General features: G+C 40.5%; 1 protein-coding gene and 1 long non-coding RNA gene across 2 annotated transcripts; one reads left to right on the top strand and one right to left on the bottom strand.

Moving 5' to 3' along the window:
* Nucleotides 1-221: 221 nt before the first annotated feature.
* On the bottom strand, nt 222-4,750 carry LOC125898638 (uncharacterized). Its single transcript, XR_007450640.1, has 3 exons — nt 4,586-4,750; nt 3,311-3,370; nt 222-375 (listed from the first exon to the last, which is right to left on the bottom strand). It is a non-coding gene; the product is annotated as an uncharacterized LOC125898638 (long non-coding RNA).
* Nucleotides 4,751-11,222: 6,472 nt separating this feature from the next.
* rnft1 (ring finger protein, transmembrane 1) lies at nt 11,223-18,053 on the top strand. Its single transcript, XM_049591389.1, has 9 exons — nt 11,223-11,402; nt 13,089-13,549; nt 13,625-13,701; nt 13,793-13,893; nt 14,004-14,157; nt 14,265-14,423; nt 15,129-15,194; nt 15,284-15,385; nt 16,928-18,053. The coding sequence occupies exons 1-9, from the start codon at nt 11,377-11,379 to the stop codon at nt 17,060-17,062; spliced, it is 1,281 nt and encodes a 426-aa protein (XP_049447346.1). The 5' UTR covers nt 11,223-11,376; the 3' UTR covers nt 17,063-18,053.
* Nucleotides 18,054-21,102: the final 3,049 nt, after the last annotated feature.

Below are 21,102 nucleotides of genomic sequence, written 5' to 3'. Positions count from 1 at the left end.
GCTGGATAAAAATGAACATACCTGCCAAAATCAGCCCCTGCATCTCTACATAAGCCCGCTTAAGGGAGAGTGAAAGTGTGAGTGTATCCAATTCCAACATTCCCAGTGTTTTTACAAACACATCATGCTCCTGTCACCAGGGGAGCCCCCTTCTTCTCCTCCTCCTCCTCCTCCTCCTCCTCCTCCTCCTCCTCCTCCTCCTCTCCTCTGCTCTCCCTTTCCCCAGCAGCCAGGCCAACTGTTGCTCCATCTCCGGGGCAGATTAGGGGAAGCGCTGGCTCCTGAAGAATGCAGACCTACTGCTGCCGCCGCCACTCTCAGCTGAGGATTTATTAGGACTGGCATGGCGGGCCCAGGCTTTTGGCCTCCAGCTAGCTGGGGAGAGAGGAGGAGAGGGTGGTGGAAGAGGAGGACCTCTGCTGAGATATTACATGCCATCAATACAAAACATCACGGTGCCTCTTAAAGGTCCAGAGTGGAGGATTTAGGAGGATATATTGGCAGAAATACAATTTATTAAGTATGTTTTATCTAGTGTATGATCACCTGAAAATAAAAATTGTCGTGTTTTCGTTACCTTAGAATCAGCTGTCTATATCTACATAGGGAGCAGATCCTCGGCATGTTCACCACCATGTTTCTACAGTGGCCCAAAACAGACAAACAGAACACTGGCTCTAGATAGCGCCATTCAGGTTTTCGCATTTGCTGTCGTAGTTTGCAACCCCTCTGCAACAAGAATGTTGGAGGAACAGATTTTTTAATTTGAAACTGCCTTTTTCAGTCGTTTTACCAGATGAAATCACCAGGTCTGTTTGTTTTGGAGAGGAAGAGGCCACTGCAAATAATCTGACTCATGAATCTACTGAAAAATCTACACTGAAGGAATTCTAACTAGGAGAAGTTTAACTGTCTGCAATCTGCAATCCTCACTGCTAGATGCCACTACATCGCGCTAAATCTTACACACTGGACCTTTAAAGGGCCGCGATAGCTCTTTAACCTGTGTTTGAGTTTACTGAGATGCCTCTTCACACAGCTTTCTTAACTCTGACAGCCATAGGTGGACATTAAATGCTTGAAGTTATGGAAGGAGAGTTTCAGTTAATAGAGATAAAAAGATTGGTAAGACATGACGTCCAATTTGAGACAAACAGCCTCTAATAGAGAACAAAAATAATGTTTTGCTACTCAGTATCGTGTCTACTAAAAGTTAATAAATTCAATTACACAAAGTAGAGGGAGATCTTTTTGTACTTGGATCCTCTGTTGTGTCTCCGGTCACAATGACATTAAACACATGTTCCAAGTCATGAACGTTAAGCCGACCGGTGCTATGTGAATATTTAAATGGACACCGTGTTATATCCAGTCTGAGCCACAATAACAAAACAATTACACCACAACAGCAACAAGATGTGAGCAGCGATGTGTATCCATGGTGAGTGGCTAGGAGCCTCCACAACTAATGCAGTGGCCTAGATCCAGGCTGCACACATCGATCAGATTGACAATTGAGAGGCCGCGTCGTGGCCGATAAGGCTGTTTTTTTTCTACGGCAGCTGGGGAGAAGCACATCTATTAAGATGAAAGGAAAAAGGACGACAACTGCACAGCCGTGCCAGTGGCATTGTAACGACCTGGTGTGAGTGACTTGTAGAGGAGGACAGGGGAGGCAGGGCATGTTCTGTATAAGCAGAGACACAGAGGTCACCGTGGAACGATTCTTTTCACCTTGGTGGCCGCCGGTGTGCCGCGGGGATGTGCAAAGAGCACAGCACTACATTAATCTGCTCCTCACATCTATCTGGAGCCAATATGGAGTTACGCGCTTCATTTGTTCAGTAAAGCAGTGAATAAGGACGGCCAGTTCCTCGAGGAAACACCTGTGTTTGCATCCCACGTTTACAACACATCACCGTAATAAGTCTGGTTATTGCTGGGTATTAATTAGCAGCCTTAAAAATATATGAATAATTTACACTCATTACTTAATAGCAGCAGTGACTGTGTAGTATCACTATATGCTGTATAATGTGTTTGGTTTCAGCGTCCTTTCATCACTTATCAAACAGCACCACCTGCTGGATATTAGGCAAAATGGTGACCAACAAGGAACTGGTGTAAAGTGTCAAGAGGAAAAAATCTGTCCTTCATTGTCTTTGATGCTCTGCAGTTCTGTCTTTATGATGCATACATTATAAGTGGAGGGCCCGAGGTAATATCTGATCCCACTGCACACAGTGACACTGACTTTTATGTCTGTATGGAAAGCCATAAAAAAAAATTTTTTATGAGAGTAATACCGTGGGCTTATAATGCTGAATACATACAACTATTTTCTGGGGTCATCTTTACAGAATGGATTCTACTGTACAATCACAATATTATCCTACTTAGTCTGCTTTAATTTACATAGTTATGGTATCAGTAACATGGACTGATTATTTTTTAATGCTTTATATTGCTATAACAACTCGAAAATCCAAACTTCTGGTCAGCATGTGGTGATTCAACTTCCAGCAGCACCTCATTTGAATCAATAAATGCTTTCCTATGCCCAATAAGCAACGTGTTCATGTTTTACTCCTGATTACAGTCGGGTGCTTGTCACTTGTTGATGAAGGTCTCTTGACAGACATATTTTCATCAGGAAAAAAAAAGTGTCACTCGACACTTTTCTCTCATGTCGCACACCTGAACAATTTTGTTATGTTGCAGACAACGCCATATTTTGCAAGCAATGGGATTGGTAGTGTTACAAACAGCACCATGAGATCGTAGTTTTCAATCCACACCATCTCCAGCCTGCATTCAGTGTCTCTGTCCACAGAAGCAGTCATCTGTCGGCAGCAGTGGCCAACCAAACTGCTTTCACCAGGCTGACTGACAGCAGATATTTACTGAACCAAAATACTTTTCATGTCAGCTCCACAGGAAGAAATCAAGTGTTCGTATTTATGGATTCATTGATTTGAATTTCCAGTCCACTGTAGTGAGTGAGGGGAGTCTGCGGCTTACAGACAAATTGGAGTTGGAGTTGATCAATCAGTGAATGTATGGTTAATACCTTAAAAACACATATACAATGGGATGTTTGTGTTAACAGCTGTCTGTGCAAAGTACGCTTCACTAAAGGCAACAAAAATATAACTGGACTGTAGGGGGAAAAAAGCATAGGAGGTTTCTGGTTAACATGGAGACCATTTAAAGCCTTTGGTCAAAGTATAAATTGAAAATGACACGTGAACGTTTAATTTCTTAATCAGGCTTTACACTCCATCACCAGCATGAACTGAGCTCCACTCACCTTATAACTGATTGACTGTTGGCTCCTTTGGAGTTTGAAGTTTCAGATGGCAGCTTCAAACTGAAGAGAGAAAAGAACTCCTGTCAACACTGATACTGTGGTTCATTAGCTCAGTGAAAGTTAAAACTTTATAATATTATAATTTATTAATAACCTATAACTTTAATACAGTAATTCGCAATATAACTTTATAACACAAAATAAGCCTTAATTCATCCCCAGAGGATAAATTCAAGTGTTGCAGCAGCTCAAAGACAGAAATAAGTACAGATAAATAGAGGTAAAAATACACAAAGTTAAGAGGTAAAGTGACACAATATGATTAATAGCTGCAGGTCTAGTATTATTTAAAAGCACTCTGTAATCATTAAAAGCTACATACACTTTTGGGTATGAAAGTACGAGTACATCAGCAGCGTACTCCAGTAAATGGACTGCATTTATATTGAGCTTTTAGTGATCACTCACATTACAGTCACCATTCACCCCATTCACAATCATTCGCACACTTGTGGCTGAGGCAACCATACAAGGTGACACCTGCTCGTCAGATAAACATTCACTCTCAGACACCAATGGGACAACCATCACAAGCAAATTGGGGATCAGTGTCTTGCCCCAGTACACTTCGACTGCAGGGGCCAGGAATCAAACCACCAACCCTCCTGATTCGTAGACGGCCATACCTCCTGAGCCACAGCCACTCCAACAGAATGTACAAAAGTATCTGTAAACCCAAACTCAAAAAGTCCAAACTGTACTCTTACTGTAAACTTTTGCCTTTACATTAAACTGCAGTTCAGGCATCAGCAGTTACTAAGCAGTGGTCGTCTCCGCCGAACCAAATAGTGTAGGAGAAACACTGATCTGTTTGATATGGAAACAAAAAGACCTCTACAGATAATTTGGCTTCCGTTCAAAACCTCCTGAACGTCTGGATCATAAGTTTGTTGAGCACACATTATGTTATCAGAGAGAAAAGGTGAGCACACAAAAGCAGGTTCGAAGCTAGCGCCTGTCTCCGCTAAACCAAACCGCATCAGAGAAACACTCACTTGTAGCTTGAAACTACTTTATTCTGAATATTTACTGGTTTAAATCACCAGGTCTGTTAGTTTTTGAGAAAAAGAGACCTCTACAGATAATTCGGCTCCACATAATAAGTTTCAGCTGTTGCAGTCTGCGATTTTCACCGCTGGATGCCACTAAACCCCCAAATTTTTCATATTAATGTCAATTTAGTTAGCATGGCAGCCTATCAGATAAATAACTTACCATTTGATGATGGCATCACTTGAAAAAAAGTCCTTCCTCTTGTTATTTAGGATAATATGTTTGATGGCGGGGTCATGTTACTTTTAACTCCAAATTTTCATTAAAAGTTTATCTTAAAACTGGGTGGGGCATAAATTCCCAACGGCTTCCAACTGGCTAGCTAGCTTGTTTATCAGCGGTTACACTTGGACAGTTAGCGGTCGGACCACCAATTTAAACTGAAGATATGATTGATCAATTTTTATTACAGGACAACCAATCACAGAGCTGAAACTATATTTTCCTCCTAGCAACTGTAGACGCAGAAAATTCTAATTGGGAGACAAAGGTGCGTATTAATTTAACCCTTCACATTCCAACACAAACTGAACAGGTTGGTTTAAAGGGTTTATTTTTCTCAGAAATATTTTGTTTAGATGTTGATTGGCAAACCATAAACTGTTAAAATAAAAGTCGAGCTGGTGACTTAATATATAAAAAATAGATTTAAAAAAAATAATAAATATTAATTTTTAGAATATCTTAAGCCAGGCATGTTCAAAGGCCGGGCCAGGAGCCAATCGTGGCCCGAAGATCAATTTCATATGGCCTGCAGCTTGTCTTTGTATGTACTAGTGCTAATGTTGTGTGGCAGCGTCCCCCCAAGTATTCTCACGTTATCTAATCTCCTGTCTTAGGCCCATTGTAAGGACCCAGAGGGCCCTGATGGTTGTCCACTGAGTATATCTACCATAATTACGTGGCTACAGCATTGTAGAATTGGATATTAATATGAATGCGGTATTAAAGTTAAGGGTAGGCAGAAATCTGACACAAGCAAAAAAAAAAAAGGCCTTCCTCCTGCAGCTCTCCCCTCTCTGTCCTAAGTCCATCCCAGCAGACAACCACCTGCATATGCACACGCTCCATAAACTAACCCAGTGTTTTCTATTGATAGATTCAGATTTATTATAATAGATATCTCATGTTACTGTGCAGTTGCATAGAGGTCCCTGCGCCTTGCTCCCCACCACTGTAGAGTGCTTTCCCTGGGAGGAGGGCACAGAGCAGCTCTGAAGATGGACTGTAAATTAGCAGTTGTAGCAGCTCCAATTCAGCCAAACCCCTCAGTGGTCTGGTGCCCAGTGGTAGCACTGGGTCTAACCTGTGTAACATCAGCAGAAAGTTTGCTGATCTGACGGAGAGTCTGGGCTGTCCAGTCCAGCCAGACCAGTTCCAGTGGGGGTCCATGTCTGGAGCTGCTGCCTGCTCTCACAATGGGATTCTGCTCAAAGGTTCGATTTTTGCCAAGTAAAGCCAAAATTAAACTGCCTACCCCAGATTTAAGACATAAATGTCTTAACTGATAGGCAGAGGGCGATTACTTTGTCTATTTTGTACAAAACATTCTGAGGATCTCACAATTTATCAGTGACATACAGAAAATAAGTTGTGCTTATTCGGGTTTTTTGTGAAATACCTCACAAGATACAAGATGAGGTCTCTGTTGTCTTCCTGATCACCACCATAGAATCTGACATTTAGTCCAAATCTATACTATTTGCATTAAATAATTCAAATCCATTCTACAAACATTCATTCATTTATCTTCTAACCGCTTCATCCTCTTGAGGGTCGCGGGGGGGCTGGAGCCTATCCCAGCTACATCGGGCGAGAGGCAGGGTACACCCTGGACAGGTCGCCAGACTATCGCAGGGCTGACATATAGAGACAGACAACCATTCACGCTCACATTCACACCTACGGACAATTTAGAGTTATCAATTAACCTAGTCCCCAATCTGCATGTCTTTGGACTGTGGGAGGAAAAAAAGTCCTCACCCGGAGAGAACCCACACTGACACGGGGAGAACATGCAAACTCCACACAGAAGGGCTCCCACGCCCGGGATCGAACCGGCAACCCTCTTGCTGTGAGGCGAGAGTGCTAACCACCACACCACCGTGCCGCCCCCATTCTACAAACATGCTACAGTGAATTAGACTGATGTATTTGAATTAATTTCACTCTATGAAAGTCAATTTGCAGAAACTTGAATTATATCAGTATTACCAAAGAACCAGCTGACATTTTGGGCTGTTTTGACCAGACGGTATAATTTTAATACATCTAACATTCACCTCGTCTGAGAAAGAAGGGAATGCAATTTTGTCTGCCGAATAATGCAACCACATTGTAACTTTATGTCGAGATATTTATGAATCAAAAGTCTCACGATAACGCACAACAAGACTGCGTAATGTTTTAATGTCAAGTAACTTTCTATGAGATATCCTGCCAGCTCTAAACAGTAATAACTAATGAACCATCCATGGATTCTGACTCAGAAAACTGTAAGGTCTCAATTACTATGAATGTGATCTGAAAGGCCATCCAATCCTCCTCTTCCCATCCCCCAAAGACCACAAATACAAGCCTGCAGGACGGCATGTAAGGTATGTATGTACACTCTGCAACATAAATCACAAACTAGATACAGCGAGACCATGGATGGATTACTGAACAGGCCTACCGGGCACAGGCCTGGGGGCCCAAAGAGATGCAAAGGAACTACAAAGAGACACAAAACGATGACACAGAGAGATACACGACCACAAAGAGATGCAAGGGAACTACAAAGAGACACAAAACGATGACATAGAGATACAAGACAAAAATACCACTAAGAGACACAAACCATAAAAAAGATGCTGACAACTATAAAGAGACACAAAACAACAACAAGAAGAGGCAAAACCTGTAAAAAAAAAAAAAAAAAAAACTGCAGGTTTTGAACAAGCTACAGCCATAAAATGAGCAAGTGCAATAACTAAACTTGCATGTGTGATCACACATGTTATGATATAATCGATAACATCAACAGGTTGACAGTAATATCATCTTAAGAATGAATAGATTGTTTCCCTGTTGTGGAAATTGCTCTAGAAAACAGTTCAGTATAGAGTCTGAATTGTTATTTCACAGTGAAAATGTTCTAGATAATAACCAATGGCAGTTGAACACCACTCTGATGCGTCTACACACACACACACACACACACGCATGTACACAAGACTGGACAGCGCTAGCATTGGATTTTTGGCAGCTCCAGTAAGACATCAGAGGAAGCAGCAGCTGGCACCGTGTACAGAGAAAGGAAAAGAGAAAGATGACGGGGGATATACGGAGTCTGTCAGAAGCAATGTCAGGCCACTGCTCCCCTCATCTGCTCTCTGGCGAGCTCCATTCATCTTGGCAGATAGCAATTTATATGTCAAGTTAACCTCCCTCCACAGACTTGGCTCCGATGCCTTGACTGGGGCAGTACAACTCCACTGACAATTCTATAGTGCAATAACACAATTACAGATAGAGCCGGGGAACAGCTCTCACAGCCGTAGTACATTAACCTCCTTTCACCACAGTGGCTTACTGCACGCTTGTACAGAGTCTGAGCGATGCCAAGGCAGACATTACAGAAAGTACAACCTCTTTAACAGAAACAGGTCAAAGGACTGCATTTAAAAAGCTTCAACAGAGGCTCAGGCTCCAGTCTGTGAAAAAGCCATCTGTTATTTTTTTATGATTTCATAGGTGACGTTTTCTTGTTAGCATTGCAAGAAAATCTGAAGAGAAATTTCTTAAGCTTTGGGCGCATGTGCACTGCATTGATTTGAAAACCAAAAACTAATTTGTCAGCCATTGTGACTATATTATGTGCTATTTACAATCTCAATTAGTAGAAAATGATGCCAGTATTAAAAAGGTGTGTAATTTAAGGCGAGACACTACAGGTGAAAACAGATTTGGGTCTGTTTTGCAGAACAAAAACTGTCCAAAATGCAGATTTAGGTGTTTATTTTAGTTCTGATTTCTGTTCTGCATTATTAATTAGATAATACATAATTTGCATATTTACACATAAAACTTCAAAAACTCGTAAAACAAAATATAATTGTCCTTATGTCAGTAATCAACTGGGAACGTTTCATGGTGGCATATTTTGTTTCTCAAAAAAAAAATAAATAAATAAATAAATTCTCAATTCCTTTTTTTCCTCATACTCTGAGTCAGTCAGAACATTTTATTCATAAAAACATGGCAAAAAAATGATTCTTTTAATGGCTTTTGTATTCATTCAGTATTTTCTGATTAATTGAGCAATAAAATGAGATGTCCAAAATTCCCTCCATGAAAACCTTTAACTCTAATATGACAACAAAGTGAAACAAGAATTTTGAACCAAGCTTTATCCAATGTTTAGAATTGTTCTGGAAATGTATGCAGCTTAGTGCATATTTATTTAGATAATGCATAATTTGCATATTTATACATAACACTTCAGGCAACTTGATATACAAAAAATAATTTTCCTAATGTAAGTAAACAAATGCAGAGGTTTCATGGTGATACGCATTATTTAAATTTTTATCCCACTGTCTTATTTTTGCTTAAAAAAATCCATATCTTTGAAGGCAGTTTTTTCAAAACTATTTTTTTCTCATAACTTGAGCCAAAAATTTCCACTTTAGTGACAGTTGCACACACCAGACTTTGCAGTTTTGTTCCCGTCTATATTACAGAGGAGTTCACTCATATATCATTCATAGCCTGATTTATAGAACATTTTTCCCCTAAAAACAATATTGGAAATTGATTGATTGATGTTATAGCTGTTGACAGTATTTTCTGATTTATGGAGTGATAAAAAGAAATATCAAAAAATTCCCTCTGTAGAAACCTTTGAAACAAAGTGAAACAAGAATTGTGAACCTGGCTTTATCTGGAAATGTATGCAAATCAGCACATATTTAATTAGATACCACCTCATTGGCATATTCAAACATATAATTTAAGAAAACTTGTATTTGATGTAGTATATAATAATATCTAAGACATCCAGACCATATCTATGATTCAGAGTCTGAGCTGGTGGCAACAGTGCTGACAGAGATCACGGTGTAAACCTGATGGGGAACAGGAGGGTTTTACGACGGCGCCATTGCCCTTATTAGCAATACCTGTCTGTGATTGCAGTGTAGAGCGATGGAGGTTAGCTTGCCAGTGGGATACACACACAACAACTCACTTACAAACATGCACACACAGCCTGATCGTCTACAGCAGTGGTTCTCAACTTTTCTTCTGCTGACAACCCCTAAATTAATCCACAATGGGTCAGGAACCCCCAGTTGATAAGATTTCTCCTCAGGGACCTTCATCTGAAAAGATTTTGGTTGTTAGATATGACTAAGGCTTCACTTCTGTAGTTGTCAACATAATGAAGGGTTGCAAAGACAGAAACAACACTGATAGCTTGTAGGAATTTGGTGTCTTACTCAAGAACACAGAGAGGATGTGAACCTGTGTCCTCAGGTTCAGTAACAGACATACCTACACAGCAACTTCCCAGCATATCCAGAGATGTGAGGCATCAAACGTGTGTATCATTATTAACATTATACACTAACTAGTGTAATCGTAAGTGCTATATTGTAGGCAACTGGACTTGCTTGCGTTTCTTGAAGTTCTAAATGACTGGTATGAAGCTGCAGGCTATAAACCCTGTGTGGGTGTGAACCCTTGCAGAGTCGTAGGGGTCACGTGAGCTCTTAGTTTCAGAGTTATTAAGGTCACAATGTGAGTCGTTGACCCACCTGGCCACCAAGTGAGTCGTTAGGGTCAGGTGGGACCACTTACGGGCTATAGCACGATTACCATAACCTGGATGACTGAGAATCTTCACCGACTAACTAGTGTATATTTTTACTTCAGTAATATTTTTTTTATTTCCTGGCTTACTGGACTGTCACACTCCGTTGCCCTTGAAAAACTTACCTTTATGATTAAGGGTAAATATTCTACTTTTGATAAGATATGGGGGCGTTTATGATATTTCTAGAGGGGGAGAAGGCTACAGAAGTCTACTTGTATTAATTTCTTGAATGCAAGATAATTATGTGCATTGTCTTTCCTCTTTCTTTCCTTTAGACCATCAGTATTTGTATAGGTAGCATTTCTGATTATCTATTTTTTATGTATTGCCCTGTCGTAGCAGTTGATAACAAGATGATGCCTTACTGTGAACGTTCTGTTTCGTATTCTATTTCATAATTTATTTAATCGTTTTATATTGTTACACACCTTATCTGTTAATATCTCACTCATACTCGGAATACCACCTCTGTTACTATACTACTGTACAACACATTGACACCATAGTTTCTGATACCTGTACTCTGTTATTAATATTTTTGCTTAGCAGACAGTTACCATTATCTTTTATTTATTTCTCCAGTTATTCCTCCCACAATCACTGCTCATGGACTTAAAGCTACTTGTATTTAAAAATGCATTATTTTGTTATTATCATTATTATTATGGTATATAATTTTTTAAAATTATTTTTATTATATTGTTTCAAATGATCTTTTCTCCAAATTATACATTACTATGTGCTGACACATATGTGAGTGTTCTCTGTGTGTTTAAATTGTTTTGGTTTTTTTTTAATTAAATTGATTTTGTTAATTTTGTTGTTAAATTTGTTAATTTCTTAAAATTTGTCGATGGTAATTTTAAAATGCTCCAGTAGGTGGAGGCATTGCAGCGTTTCACATCCGACCCGCCATAATTACCCAACAGAAGAAGACTGTGACGTCTGCTGACGTAAACAACGTCAAGATGTCTGCACGACAGGCTTATGGCTTAGCCTGAAACATAACTGTTTAGTTTTCTTTTTTTGGTTTGCTTTTGCTTTTGTTTCGTTTGGAGACTCGGACGTTGTCTTAAATGGGGACCGGAAGCCTACCATGAAACTCCGGGTGCAGAATGACAGGTGAGCGGAGGCTTTTAGCACCGGCAGACAGAAAACAGCTGTTAGCTAATGCTAACGCTAACGGCAGCCCAGTACACTGTGGAGGAAACGATCAGCTGTCTTGTTGTCTGTCTCTCATTACTTTTATTTCCTGAAAATTATGGATGTAACCTCCGTACAGTTCGGCTAACTTTAGTTAGCTTTCAAAACCACTATACTTACAGCCTGGATGAGACTTATTGGATTATTAATACTGCAACACGGACTGCTAGTCATCTTTAGTTAGCGTCAAAACTTAAGTTAACGTTAACCTAATAATTATCTGTTACTCCAAACAGAAAACACTGTCTTCTGTTTTTGCGGTGTTACACCGAATTCTGTAACAAGTCTCAATCCCTTACCCAGCTCCTAAAATACAAACAGAAACCCTAACCACTCGTCTACTCACTCAACTCTACTATTTCTTAACGGAGTCTGGTTCAGGGTCACAGATTGCAGTGTTACACCTGCAGCTTTCAGTTATTGTACAAGTTAATACTTATACAGATTAACCACATCCATGATCACAGAGTTACCATAATGTCACTTATTTAGACACCTGAACTTAGTCAAATAGTGATCAGATAGTGGCATTGTTGATTTGTTTGGTGGGAGCCCCCCATTCAAAAATAATAAATCGCCCCCCCAAATTTTTATTTTTATTTATTACTCATCTATTAATGTGTCTACATGCTACTGTATGTTGTAGTATGTGTGCAAGGCAAGCTGTTCAAACAAATTGCCCCTGGTGGGATTAATGAAGTTGTCTGAATCTGAATCTCATTCTTGAGAATTGGGACAAATCTTGCCTTACCAAAAAGAAAACCTTAAAATTATAACTTATCAACACACGTATTTAGCTTCTGGGGTGACACTTTATTTTTTAAAGGATTTATATATATGAAATAATGATGAGTTATTAAATATTTTGACCTGAATTTACTATTTTAACTTCTAAACTTGCCCTATGCCAGAAAACACCTTTGTCCCAGATAATAATTCACAAATTCAAACAATTAAAAAATGTGTTAAGACTTCAAAATCTAAAACTGACAGCACAGACTGATAACATCAGTTTTAAAAAGGCACTGCAAGATCATCAGATTTTCACATAAACTTCCTTTAACCATGCATAAAAGGAGTTAGCTGTAATCTAAGGACTCCTGTCTCACCTATTGGATTCCAAAAAGGTGGTAATGCTGCTTAAGCACTGGTGAGCTTTTTATTTTATGATAAAATAATTAAATAATATTGCTATTGAGTGTATCCCAACCACAACAGCTCAAAACTAAACAAGAGTTATGGTCTAAAAATGAGTATTTTGATTAGCATGAAGAGGTCAACTCTGTCAGATCTTATCTTTGACATCCATTATGTCTGCTATTCAAGAAAAAAATAAATCACTGGGAGGTTGGCTTATTACAAAGTTTAAAAGTCGAGACTTTGATCTTTTAAAATATATTTTCCCAGCCTACCTGAAGAGTAAAACTCGATCGACTGTCCCACTTCTCAAGAATGAGTGAAATGCAAAGTCCTGCATTAAAACATAGAGCTGTGAGTCTATATCTTGGATTAACTGACGACTGTGCACCTTCCATTTGTTACACAACTTGTTACTGCTAGACACATTGTTTCTGAGGGTAGAAAGGTTTGTCTTTTGTGTTGAAGGAGTGATTCCAGAAGAGCACTGAAACTGAGGGAGTCTCCGACTGTAATGCAGCCTAATTCAGATGAGCTGGGCGCTCACGCAGCAAATGGTCTATCCCTAACTCTGCAACCAGAACTTACCAGAACGCCAGTCCCTGCTGCTGCTGCTGCCGCCGTCAACCCCGAAAGCAATGAGGTGCGGGTAAACATGACCAGCAAGCCCGGGGAGTCCAGTGGAGGCGCCTCATCCAGGAGGTCCAGAGTCAACTCCCACAGCCACTCCCATTCTCAGCCACACATGCACAGTCGGGCGCAGCACCACTCGAACTCAGAGCCTGAGCTGGACCCGCCTGACTCTGATCTGGACTCTGGGGAACCCAGCACCTCCTTGTCTGAGCTCCGCTGTCTCTTCCGCTGGCTCCAAAAGAGTCTTCCCTTCCTCATCATACTGTGTGCTAAACTGGTCATCCAACATGCTCTTGGTGAGTTAAGCAAACACAGTTAATGCATCAGTGAATGCAAGACAACTTACTATATGCTTTCTATCCATTTACCAGGTCTGGCAGTTGGTGTTGGCCTCTTCACAACTTTTCTATATGTGAATAAAAACATACAGATTCAAGTCTTTCTTCAGGTAAGTTAAGAACAGAAAACGTGTTGATTCTTTTATACAGTTCATTGCTATTAGATTCCTAAACCATGTTATTGCCTGTGTGTTCCCTCAGGATCGTCACTCAAAGCTGCAGTGTGTGTGGCTGCTTCTGTTCCTGATCTCTTCCACCCTCCTGCTTTACTACACCTTCCTCACTGAGACACTTCATTATTGGTATGAGTCAATGCATCTGTGCAAACCAATTACCTGTTCTTGGAGTATAATGTCACTCTCTGTTGGTTGTTAGTAAGCAGCCGTTTAACGTGAACGCAACCTTCTTCCAGTCTCATCTTCCTCAGCCCAACCATTGAGCCGCTGGGTTTCTGGGAGGTTCTATGGGCAGTCGGCATCACCAACTTCATCATAAAGTTTCTCTTTATGGGGATTAAGTGCCTTATTCTGCTGCTGCCATCTTCACTGGTGACCTACAGAACCCAGGTGAGTGTGGTGTATTTCTCCTTTGGGTTTTTGGTTTTAAGGAAGAACTGTCACTCTAATATTATGTCTTGGCAGTGCTGGTTCAGTAGTTCTTCTTTTGTCTCCAGGGCCGGTGGGTGATGCTGACTGAGGAGCTGGGTCAGGTCCACCAGGCCACGGCTCCTGTTCCACTGTGGTTCCGCTACCTGGTCACGTACCAGGAGGTTGACGGCACCCCTGGACTCACACTGGGGGTACTGCTGGCTTTGCTCTACCTCATACTGAAGGTGTGATCAGTCAGACTAACCAGCAATAGATCTTTACATCATTAAAGGAATACTTCACCTCCCAAATAACCATTTTTGTATCAATCACTCACCACGTTAAGTTGAACTTGTGAAAAAAACTTTTTCTCCTATGCTTCTGGTGAGCGAAGAATTCAAAAATGAGCTGAAGTCATATGGGACTGCCTTTAACAACAGCAAAACTATATCAAAACATTTACAAACTCTCACACAACTCGTCCAGTATAATCCAAGTCTCATTTATCCAATTGTGTGCTCAGACAGGGAACTGAACTAAAAGTGAAACTTCTCCATACTCTCTTCAAAGCCAGACTCTGTTGACACAAACAGTAATTTTACCTTGCCGAACAGAGGAGCTCCTGGTCTCTGAACTAGCCCTGTAAAGATGAAAAATGTAACTTTTCCACATTAAAATGTCTAAAAATGACTCGACCGATGTTACAGGTGACGGTAAAGCTCTGTCTTTTAGTATTGTTTCAATTGAGAGACCTCGGCTTTGACTTCAGTTTGTCAAGAATTTTCTGAGTTCTGGTATTCTTCGTTCACCATGAAGGCATGCCAGGATTCAAGATATCACGGGGTTAGTTATTGATATACAAAGGGTCATTTTGGGGGTGAAGTATTCCTTTTAATATAAAACTTTTCTTGTTGTTTGTTTACATTTTTGTTCTTTTATCTCCCCCTCAGCTTTTAGGATTGTACGGACAGTGGACATCTTTGCTGAAAACTGTGAGGATATTTCTAAAGGGCGAGGTCAGTGGTTAACAACTTCTTTGTTCATTTGTGAGTCGTCACATTGAGGAACCAGCTGTGCTGAGGTGTTGCTTTTGTCCGTTTCTCAGCACACAGGCACAGCGGCCACTAGGAGTCAGTGCAGCGAGGCTGGAGACGTCTGTCCCATCTGTCAGGGAGAGTACAGGGAGCCTCGGGTTCTGCTCTGTCAGGTAAAACCACACAAGTGTTCACTGCAGGGCCTGTCGTATCAAACCAGTGATCAGGTTTGTTACTGTAGTTGTAGTATTTGTAATTGAAGTTATTGATGAGCCTCCTCTGTGCTGTGTGGGCATCAACAAGCAGACTAAGATCCTTCAGGCGTCTGCCTCACACAATCCTCCTCTTCAATTTTACATTATCAGACTCTTTATCTTTGACGTCTTAGTGCTGTACATGTCAGGACGTACTCTGAGGTCCTCGGGCAGAGGTCTTTTGTCTGTTCCAGAGGCCCAACTGAAAACTAAAGGGTACAGAGCGTTTGCTGTCAGGGCCCAAGGCTCTGGAACAGTCTGCCCGAGGAAATCAGGTCAACCCAGTCAGTGAGTGTTTAAGTCCCTTCTTAAAACATACTTTTATCTGAGAGCCTTTCCTGATTTTACTTGAATTTTAATTTAATTTAGACTGTCTTTTATTTCCTCAGTCTTGATACATTAATGTGTTTCTATCAGTTCTTTTAAAAGTTGTTGATTTCATGTCTTGACTGTTAACTCTGTTTTAAAATCGCTTTAGAAATTAGTAAAGATAAAGAAGGAATTGGCCCAGAATTCATTGAGATGGCTGCAGCTGGCTGCAATGGAAACACTCGTGGCATGTTTACGTCAATTTACGTCTACTAAAGTGCTTGTGATTGACACTGACAGTGTCAAATTGTTAGTACAAGTGTATGGAAAGGATCCTGACAGAGATAGACCTTTTTGTTAAAGAGTAAGTTCCTTTTTGTTTAACTACAAACAGCCCCAAAATCGCCTTCGCCAATGCCACCAGACTCCATTTAAATATTTATTATTGCAAAACACACTTAATCCAAAATTGAGAGAAACAAAATAAAACTCACAAAATCATCTTGGTTTGTCCTTTCACTGTTCCAACAATCACCAACTCTGGTTTGGTTGGAAAAAAAAAAAGTTAATTCACCCAGTGAGATGTGAAAATATGCTGCCTCTATACAGGCTAAAATTACGGTTTATTTAAATGGAGTCTGGTGGGTTTGGTGACAGTGATTTCGGGGCTGTTTGTAGTTAAACAAAGGATCTTACTCTTTAACAAAAAAGTCTACCTCTGTAGGGATCCTTCCATAATGTTTGACACTTAAAAAAATAATCTGAGCCTGTCAGTGGCAAAAACAAGCACTTTCATTGGACGTAAATTGACACTTCAGCCTGTTTTACTATCGACAGCTGCAGCACTCTCGCTCAATACTGGACCAATCTAAAAATGTGGTTCTTATAAGTCACTGAGATACAAAAGCAAACAAAAACAGTGTCTGTGTTGAAAATAGAGAACTTACCCTCAAAGAGAGAAAATCTGTAACACGACAGTTTCACAACTGCACTCGTCTTTTATTTACTATTCTTCTCTACCAACCCTAATAATAAACCCATATTTTCTTTATACATCATTATTCATCTTTTCCGACCCCTTCCTGAATCAGATCAGTCATGGACGATTAAGTGCAGGACATGCTGACATGCTTTTGTTTTTCTGCCATGCAGCACATATTCTGTGACGAATGCATCGCTCTGTGGTTTAACCGGGAGAAGAGCTGCCCTCTCTGTCGCACCGTGATCACAGAGAAGGTTTACAAATGGAGGGACGGAGCCACATCTCCTCACCTGCAGATTTACTGACTCATGAGGTATAGGTGGAGGGCTTTTGGGGTGTGGGACGTCGGTATTAGCTTGTATTTAATGTGATTTTTTCCTGAGGCTGTCAAACCCCACTGACAAGTAATGTTGTACACTGTTTGGTTAATGAGCTAAGGGCTGTGGCCCTCTGAGGGCCAGGGTCAGTAAGGACAGACGACTTGCACCTACAGTAGACATGTTTCTGGCTTATTTCCCAGAACTTGTCACTTTAACAGACAATGGACAGTTGATTATTTTCATGCCCCAAAGTGATTTTTCTTTTCTATTTTAAGTTGATCCCTCTTGTGTTGTGTTGCTTTTATTCACCTTTTAATATAAAAACTTTCCTCACGTGGCAACAAATTGTTTTACTTCCACAATTTCTCCTACTTGTAAATATGGGAACATCAGAGAGATATATATTAAAAAAAAAGTATTTTAAACAGAATTTTTCCTCTGCCATATGTTTGAACAAACATGCAACACATGCACCCTCTCTTATCCAGTGTTTCTAAATTTGTTGAAGCGACTTTTGATTTTTAACAGTAAACGTGTAGAGGGAAGCAGCTGCAAACCTCGGCTCAGGAGTGCTTGCTGAATTCTGCTTTAGCTGTGTGGTTGAGCTTAGGAAGCACAGTTCACAGTAACATCACATGGTGCAGTAATGACCAGACTTTTGCCACTGAAGGCACTGAAAGATGAACATGGCAGGCTGAAGAGTAACTTTCTGTGATGAGTCAACAGTCTGCCTTGTGCTTTCAGCTTCTGGTGACTATTTTATTTCCATGTCTGATACAAAAGGATGCAACTGAGCTTGACAGACAGATTTACACATAAATTATTTTTCTACAAAGGTGACATAGCCTCGTTTTTGTAAAAACCAAAGACTGGGAGAGAAACATCTATTTTATTATGTACAAAAATCATTTCACTGTGTTGTTATTTTTATCCATTTAGATGCATAAACTATCTGAATAAAGATCTACAATTTTAATGTTTTGGCCTGTTTTATGTGACAAAATAAGAATCACTTGTTTGCTGAGTAGCTTAGTGTTGTAGACAATCATTGAGGTCTAAATATTATTTAAATTATGTTGTACAGAGGTTGAACAGAGCTCACTTTAAGGGTAATTTGGTATTTTCCAACCTGGACCCTATTATCACATAAGAGGTTAATGGGAACCATGAAAGAGGCTGCAATGTAACCACTGGCCACTTTATTAGGTACACCTGTTCAACTGCTTGTTAACCCATATAGCTAATCAGCTAATCACATGGCAGCAACTCAATGGTTTAGGCATGTAGACATGGTCAAGACAACCTGTTGAAGTTCAAACCAAGCATCAGAATGGGGGAGAAAAGTGATTTAAGTGACTTTGAACGTGGCATGGTTGTTGGTGCCAGACGGGCTGGTCTGAGTATTTCAGAAACTGCTGATCTACTGGGATTTTCTTGCACAACCATCTCTAGGGTTTACAGAGGATGGTCTGAAAAAGAGAAAATATCCAGTGAGTGGCAGTTCTCTCGGTGAAAATGCCTTGTGAGATAGAAAGGCAACAGTAACTCAAATAACCACTGGTTACAACCAAGGTCTGCAGAAGACCATCTCTGAACCAACAACACGTCCAACCTTGAAGCAGATGGGCTACAGCAGCAGAAGACCACACCAGGTGTCACTCCTGTCAGCTAACAACAGGAAACTGAGGCTACAGTTCACACAGGCTCACCAAAACTGGACAATAGAAGATTGGAAAAAAGCTGCCGGGGTCAGAATCTGGTGTAAACAGCATGAAAGCATGGATCCATCCTGTCTTGTATCAACGGTTCAGGCTGCTGGTGGTGTAATGGTGTGGGGGAGATTTTCTTAGTACCAACTGAGCATGGTTTAAACACCACAGCCTACCTGAGTATTGTTGCTGACCGTGTCCATCCCTTTATGACCACAGTGTACCCATCTTCTGATGGCTACTTCCAGCAGGATAACACACCATGTCACAAAGCTCAGATCATCTGAAACTGGTTTCTTGAACATGACAATGAGTTCACTGTACTCCAATGGCCTCCACAGTCACCAGATCTCAGTCCAATAGAGCACCTTTGGGATGTGGTGGAACAGGAGATTCATACGGATGTGCAGCCAACAAATCTGCAGCAACTGCATAATGCTATCATGTCAATATGGACCAAAATCTCTGAGGAATGTTTCCAGCACCTTGTTGAATCTATGACACAAAGAATTAGGGCAGTTCTGAAGGCAAAAGAAGGTCCAACCTGGTACTAGCAAAATGTACCTATTAAAGTGGCTGGTGAGTGTGTGTCCCCTTAAAAGTGCTTGTTTTGCCACTGAAAGGCTCTGATTATCATCTTAAGTGTCTGACAACAATATGGAAAGGATCCCTACAGAGACAGACCTTTTTATTAAAGATAAGCTCCTTTTTGTTTAACCAGTCTCACCAGACTCCATTTAAATAAACGGTTATTTTAGCATGTACAGAGCCAGCATGTTTTCACATCTAACTGAGGAAATCAGGGGCTTATTTTAACCAAACCAGAGTTGGTGATTGTTGGAAAAGTAGAAAGACAAACCAAGACGTTGTGTGAGTTGTATTTAGTTTCTCTCAGCTTTGAATGCGGTATTTTTATGATGATAAAATCACTGTTTATTTAAATCAAATGGGTATGGCAGTATCGATTTGGGGATTTTGTGTTATTACAAGTGTTTGGAAAGGATCCCTACAGAGATAGAATATTTTGTAAGAGAGTAAAATCCTTTTGTTTAACCAGAAACAGCCCTAACATTGCCTTAGCCAATCCTACCGGACTCCATTTAAATAAACATTAATTTTATTGTCATAAAACACACTTCATCCAAAATTGAGAGAATCAAAATAAAACTCACAAAGCCATCTTGGTCTTGTGTTTCTACTGTTCCAACAATCACCAGCTCTGGTTTGGTTGAAATAAACCCTTAAATTTACCCAGCTGGATGTGAAAATATGCTGGCTCTATACACGCTAAAGTCACTGTTTATTTAAATGGAGTCTGGTGGGTTTGGTGATAGCGATTTCGTGGCTGTTTCTGGTTAAAGATAAAGGATCTTACTCTTGAACAAAAAGGTCTGTCTCTAACGGGATGCTTTCCATATCCACTTTGACACCGTCGGCAAAGCTGCCAGACTATTTTAAATCAACAGCAATTTATCATCATAAAGACACACTTCATTTGAAGTCGACAAACACATTAAAACTCACAAAAACCACCTTGTCTCATCTCTCCACTCTTCTAACAATTGTTAATTCTGGTTTGCTTGAAAAAAAAAACCCTAATTCACCCAGTTAGATGTGAAAATATGCTGCCTCTATACTCGCCAAAATTACTCTTTATTTCAATGGAGCCTGATGGGTTTGACAATCGAGGCCGTTCCCTGATCTTACTCTATAACAAAAGGTCTATCTTTGTCGGGCTCCTTTCTATGATGTAGTCAGACACTTATAACAATCTGATCCTGTCAGTGGCAAAAACAAGCACTTTTAGTTAAAGGAGCTATATGTAAGAAATATAAAGCAAATAGTCATAAAATTATCCTAATATGTCACAGAGACTAAGGAATAATGTTCATATAACATACTGATCTCACCGACAATAGTACAGCCAAAATATTCGCATTTTAAAAAAAAATTTACAGTCCGCAAATCATGTCTGTTTTGAATTTGTGTTTTGGCCTGCTGCGCCACCCACCGCCGTCTACCAGTTACGACTGAGCTACAGCAGCACAGCAAGCAGCATTAGCAGTGTCCCAGTACACAGCATTAGCAGCCGGCTCGTCCTCAGCTGTATCCCGGCAGCAGCGTTAGCAGCAGAGAAGCCGGACTTGCTCAAACGGTCCGCTGGAAAACCGAAGATCAAGGACGCGGCGACGCGGCCCTGCCATGGCAAACAAATCAGTCTCCAGCATGCCGCTGTCCAGCAACCTTGAATCTGTTGGGGAGGGAGGGTGGACACGACTCGCGGCAGTATTTTGAATTTGAGTGCAGTAACCGCTT

The sequence above is a fragment of the Epinephelus fuscoguttatus genome, linkage group LG12, assembly GCF_011397635.1.
Source record: "Epinephelus fuscoguttatus linkage group LG12, E.fuscoguttatus.final_Chr_v1".
Taxonomy (NCBI): Eukaryota; Metazoa; Chordata; class Actinopteri; order Perciformes; family Serranidae; genus Epinephelus; species Epinephelus fuscoguttatus.
Note: the sequence above shows the minus strand (reverse complement) of the source record. Positions and strands in the feature narration are given on the sequence as shown.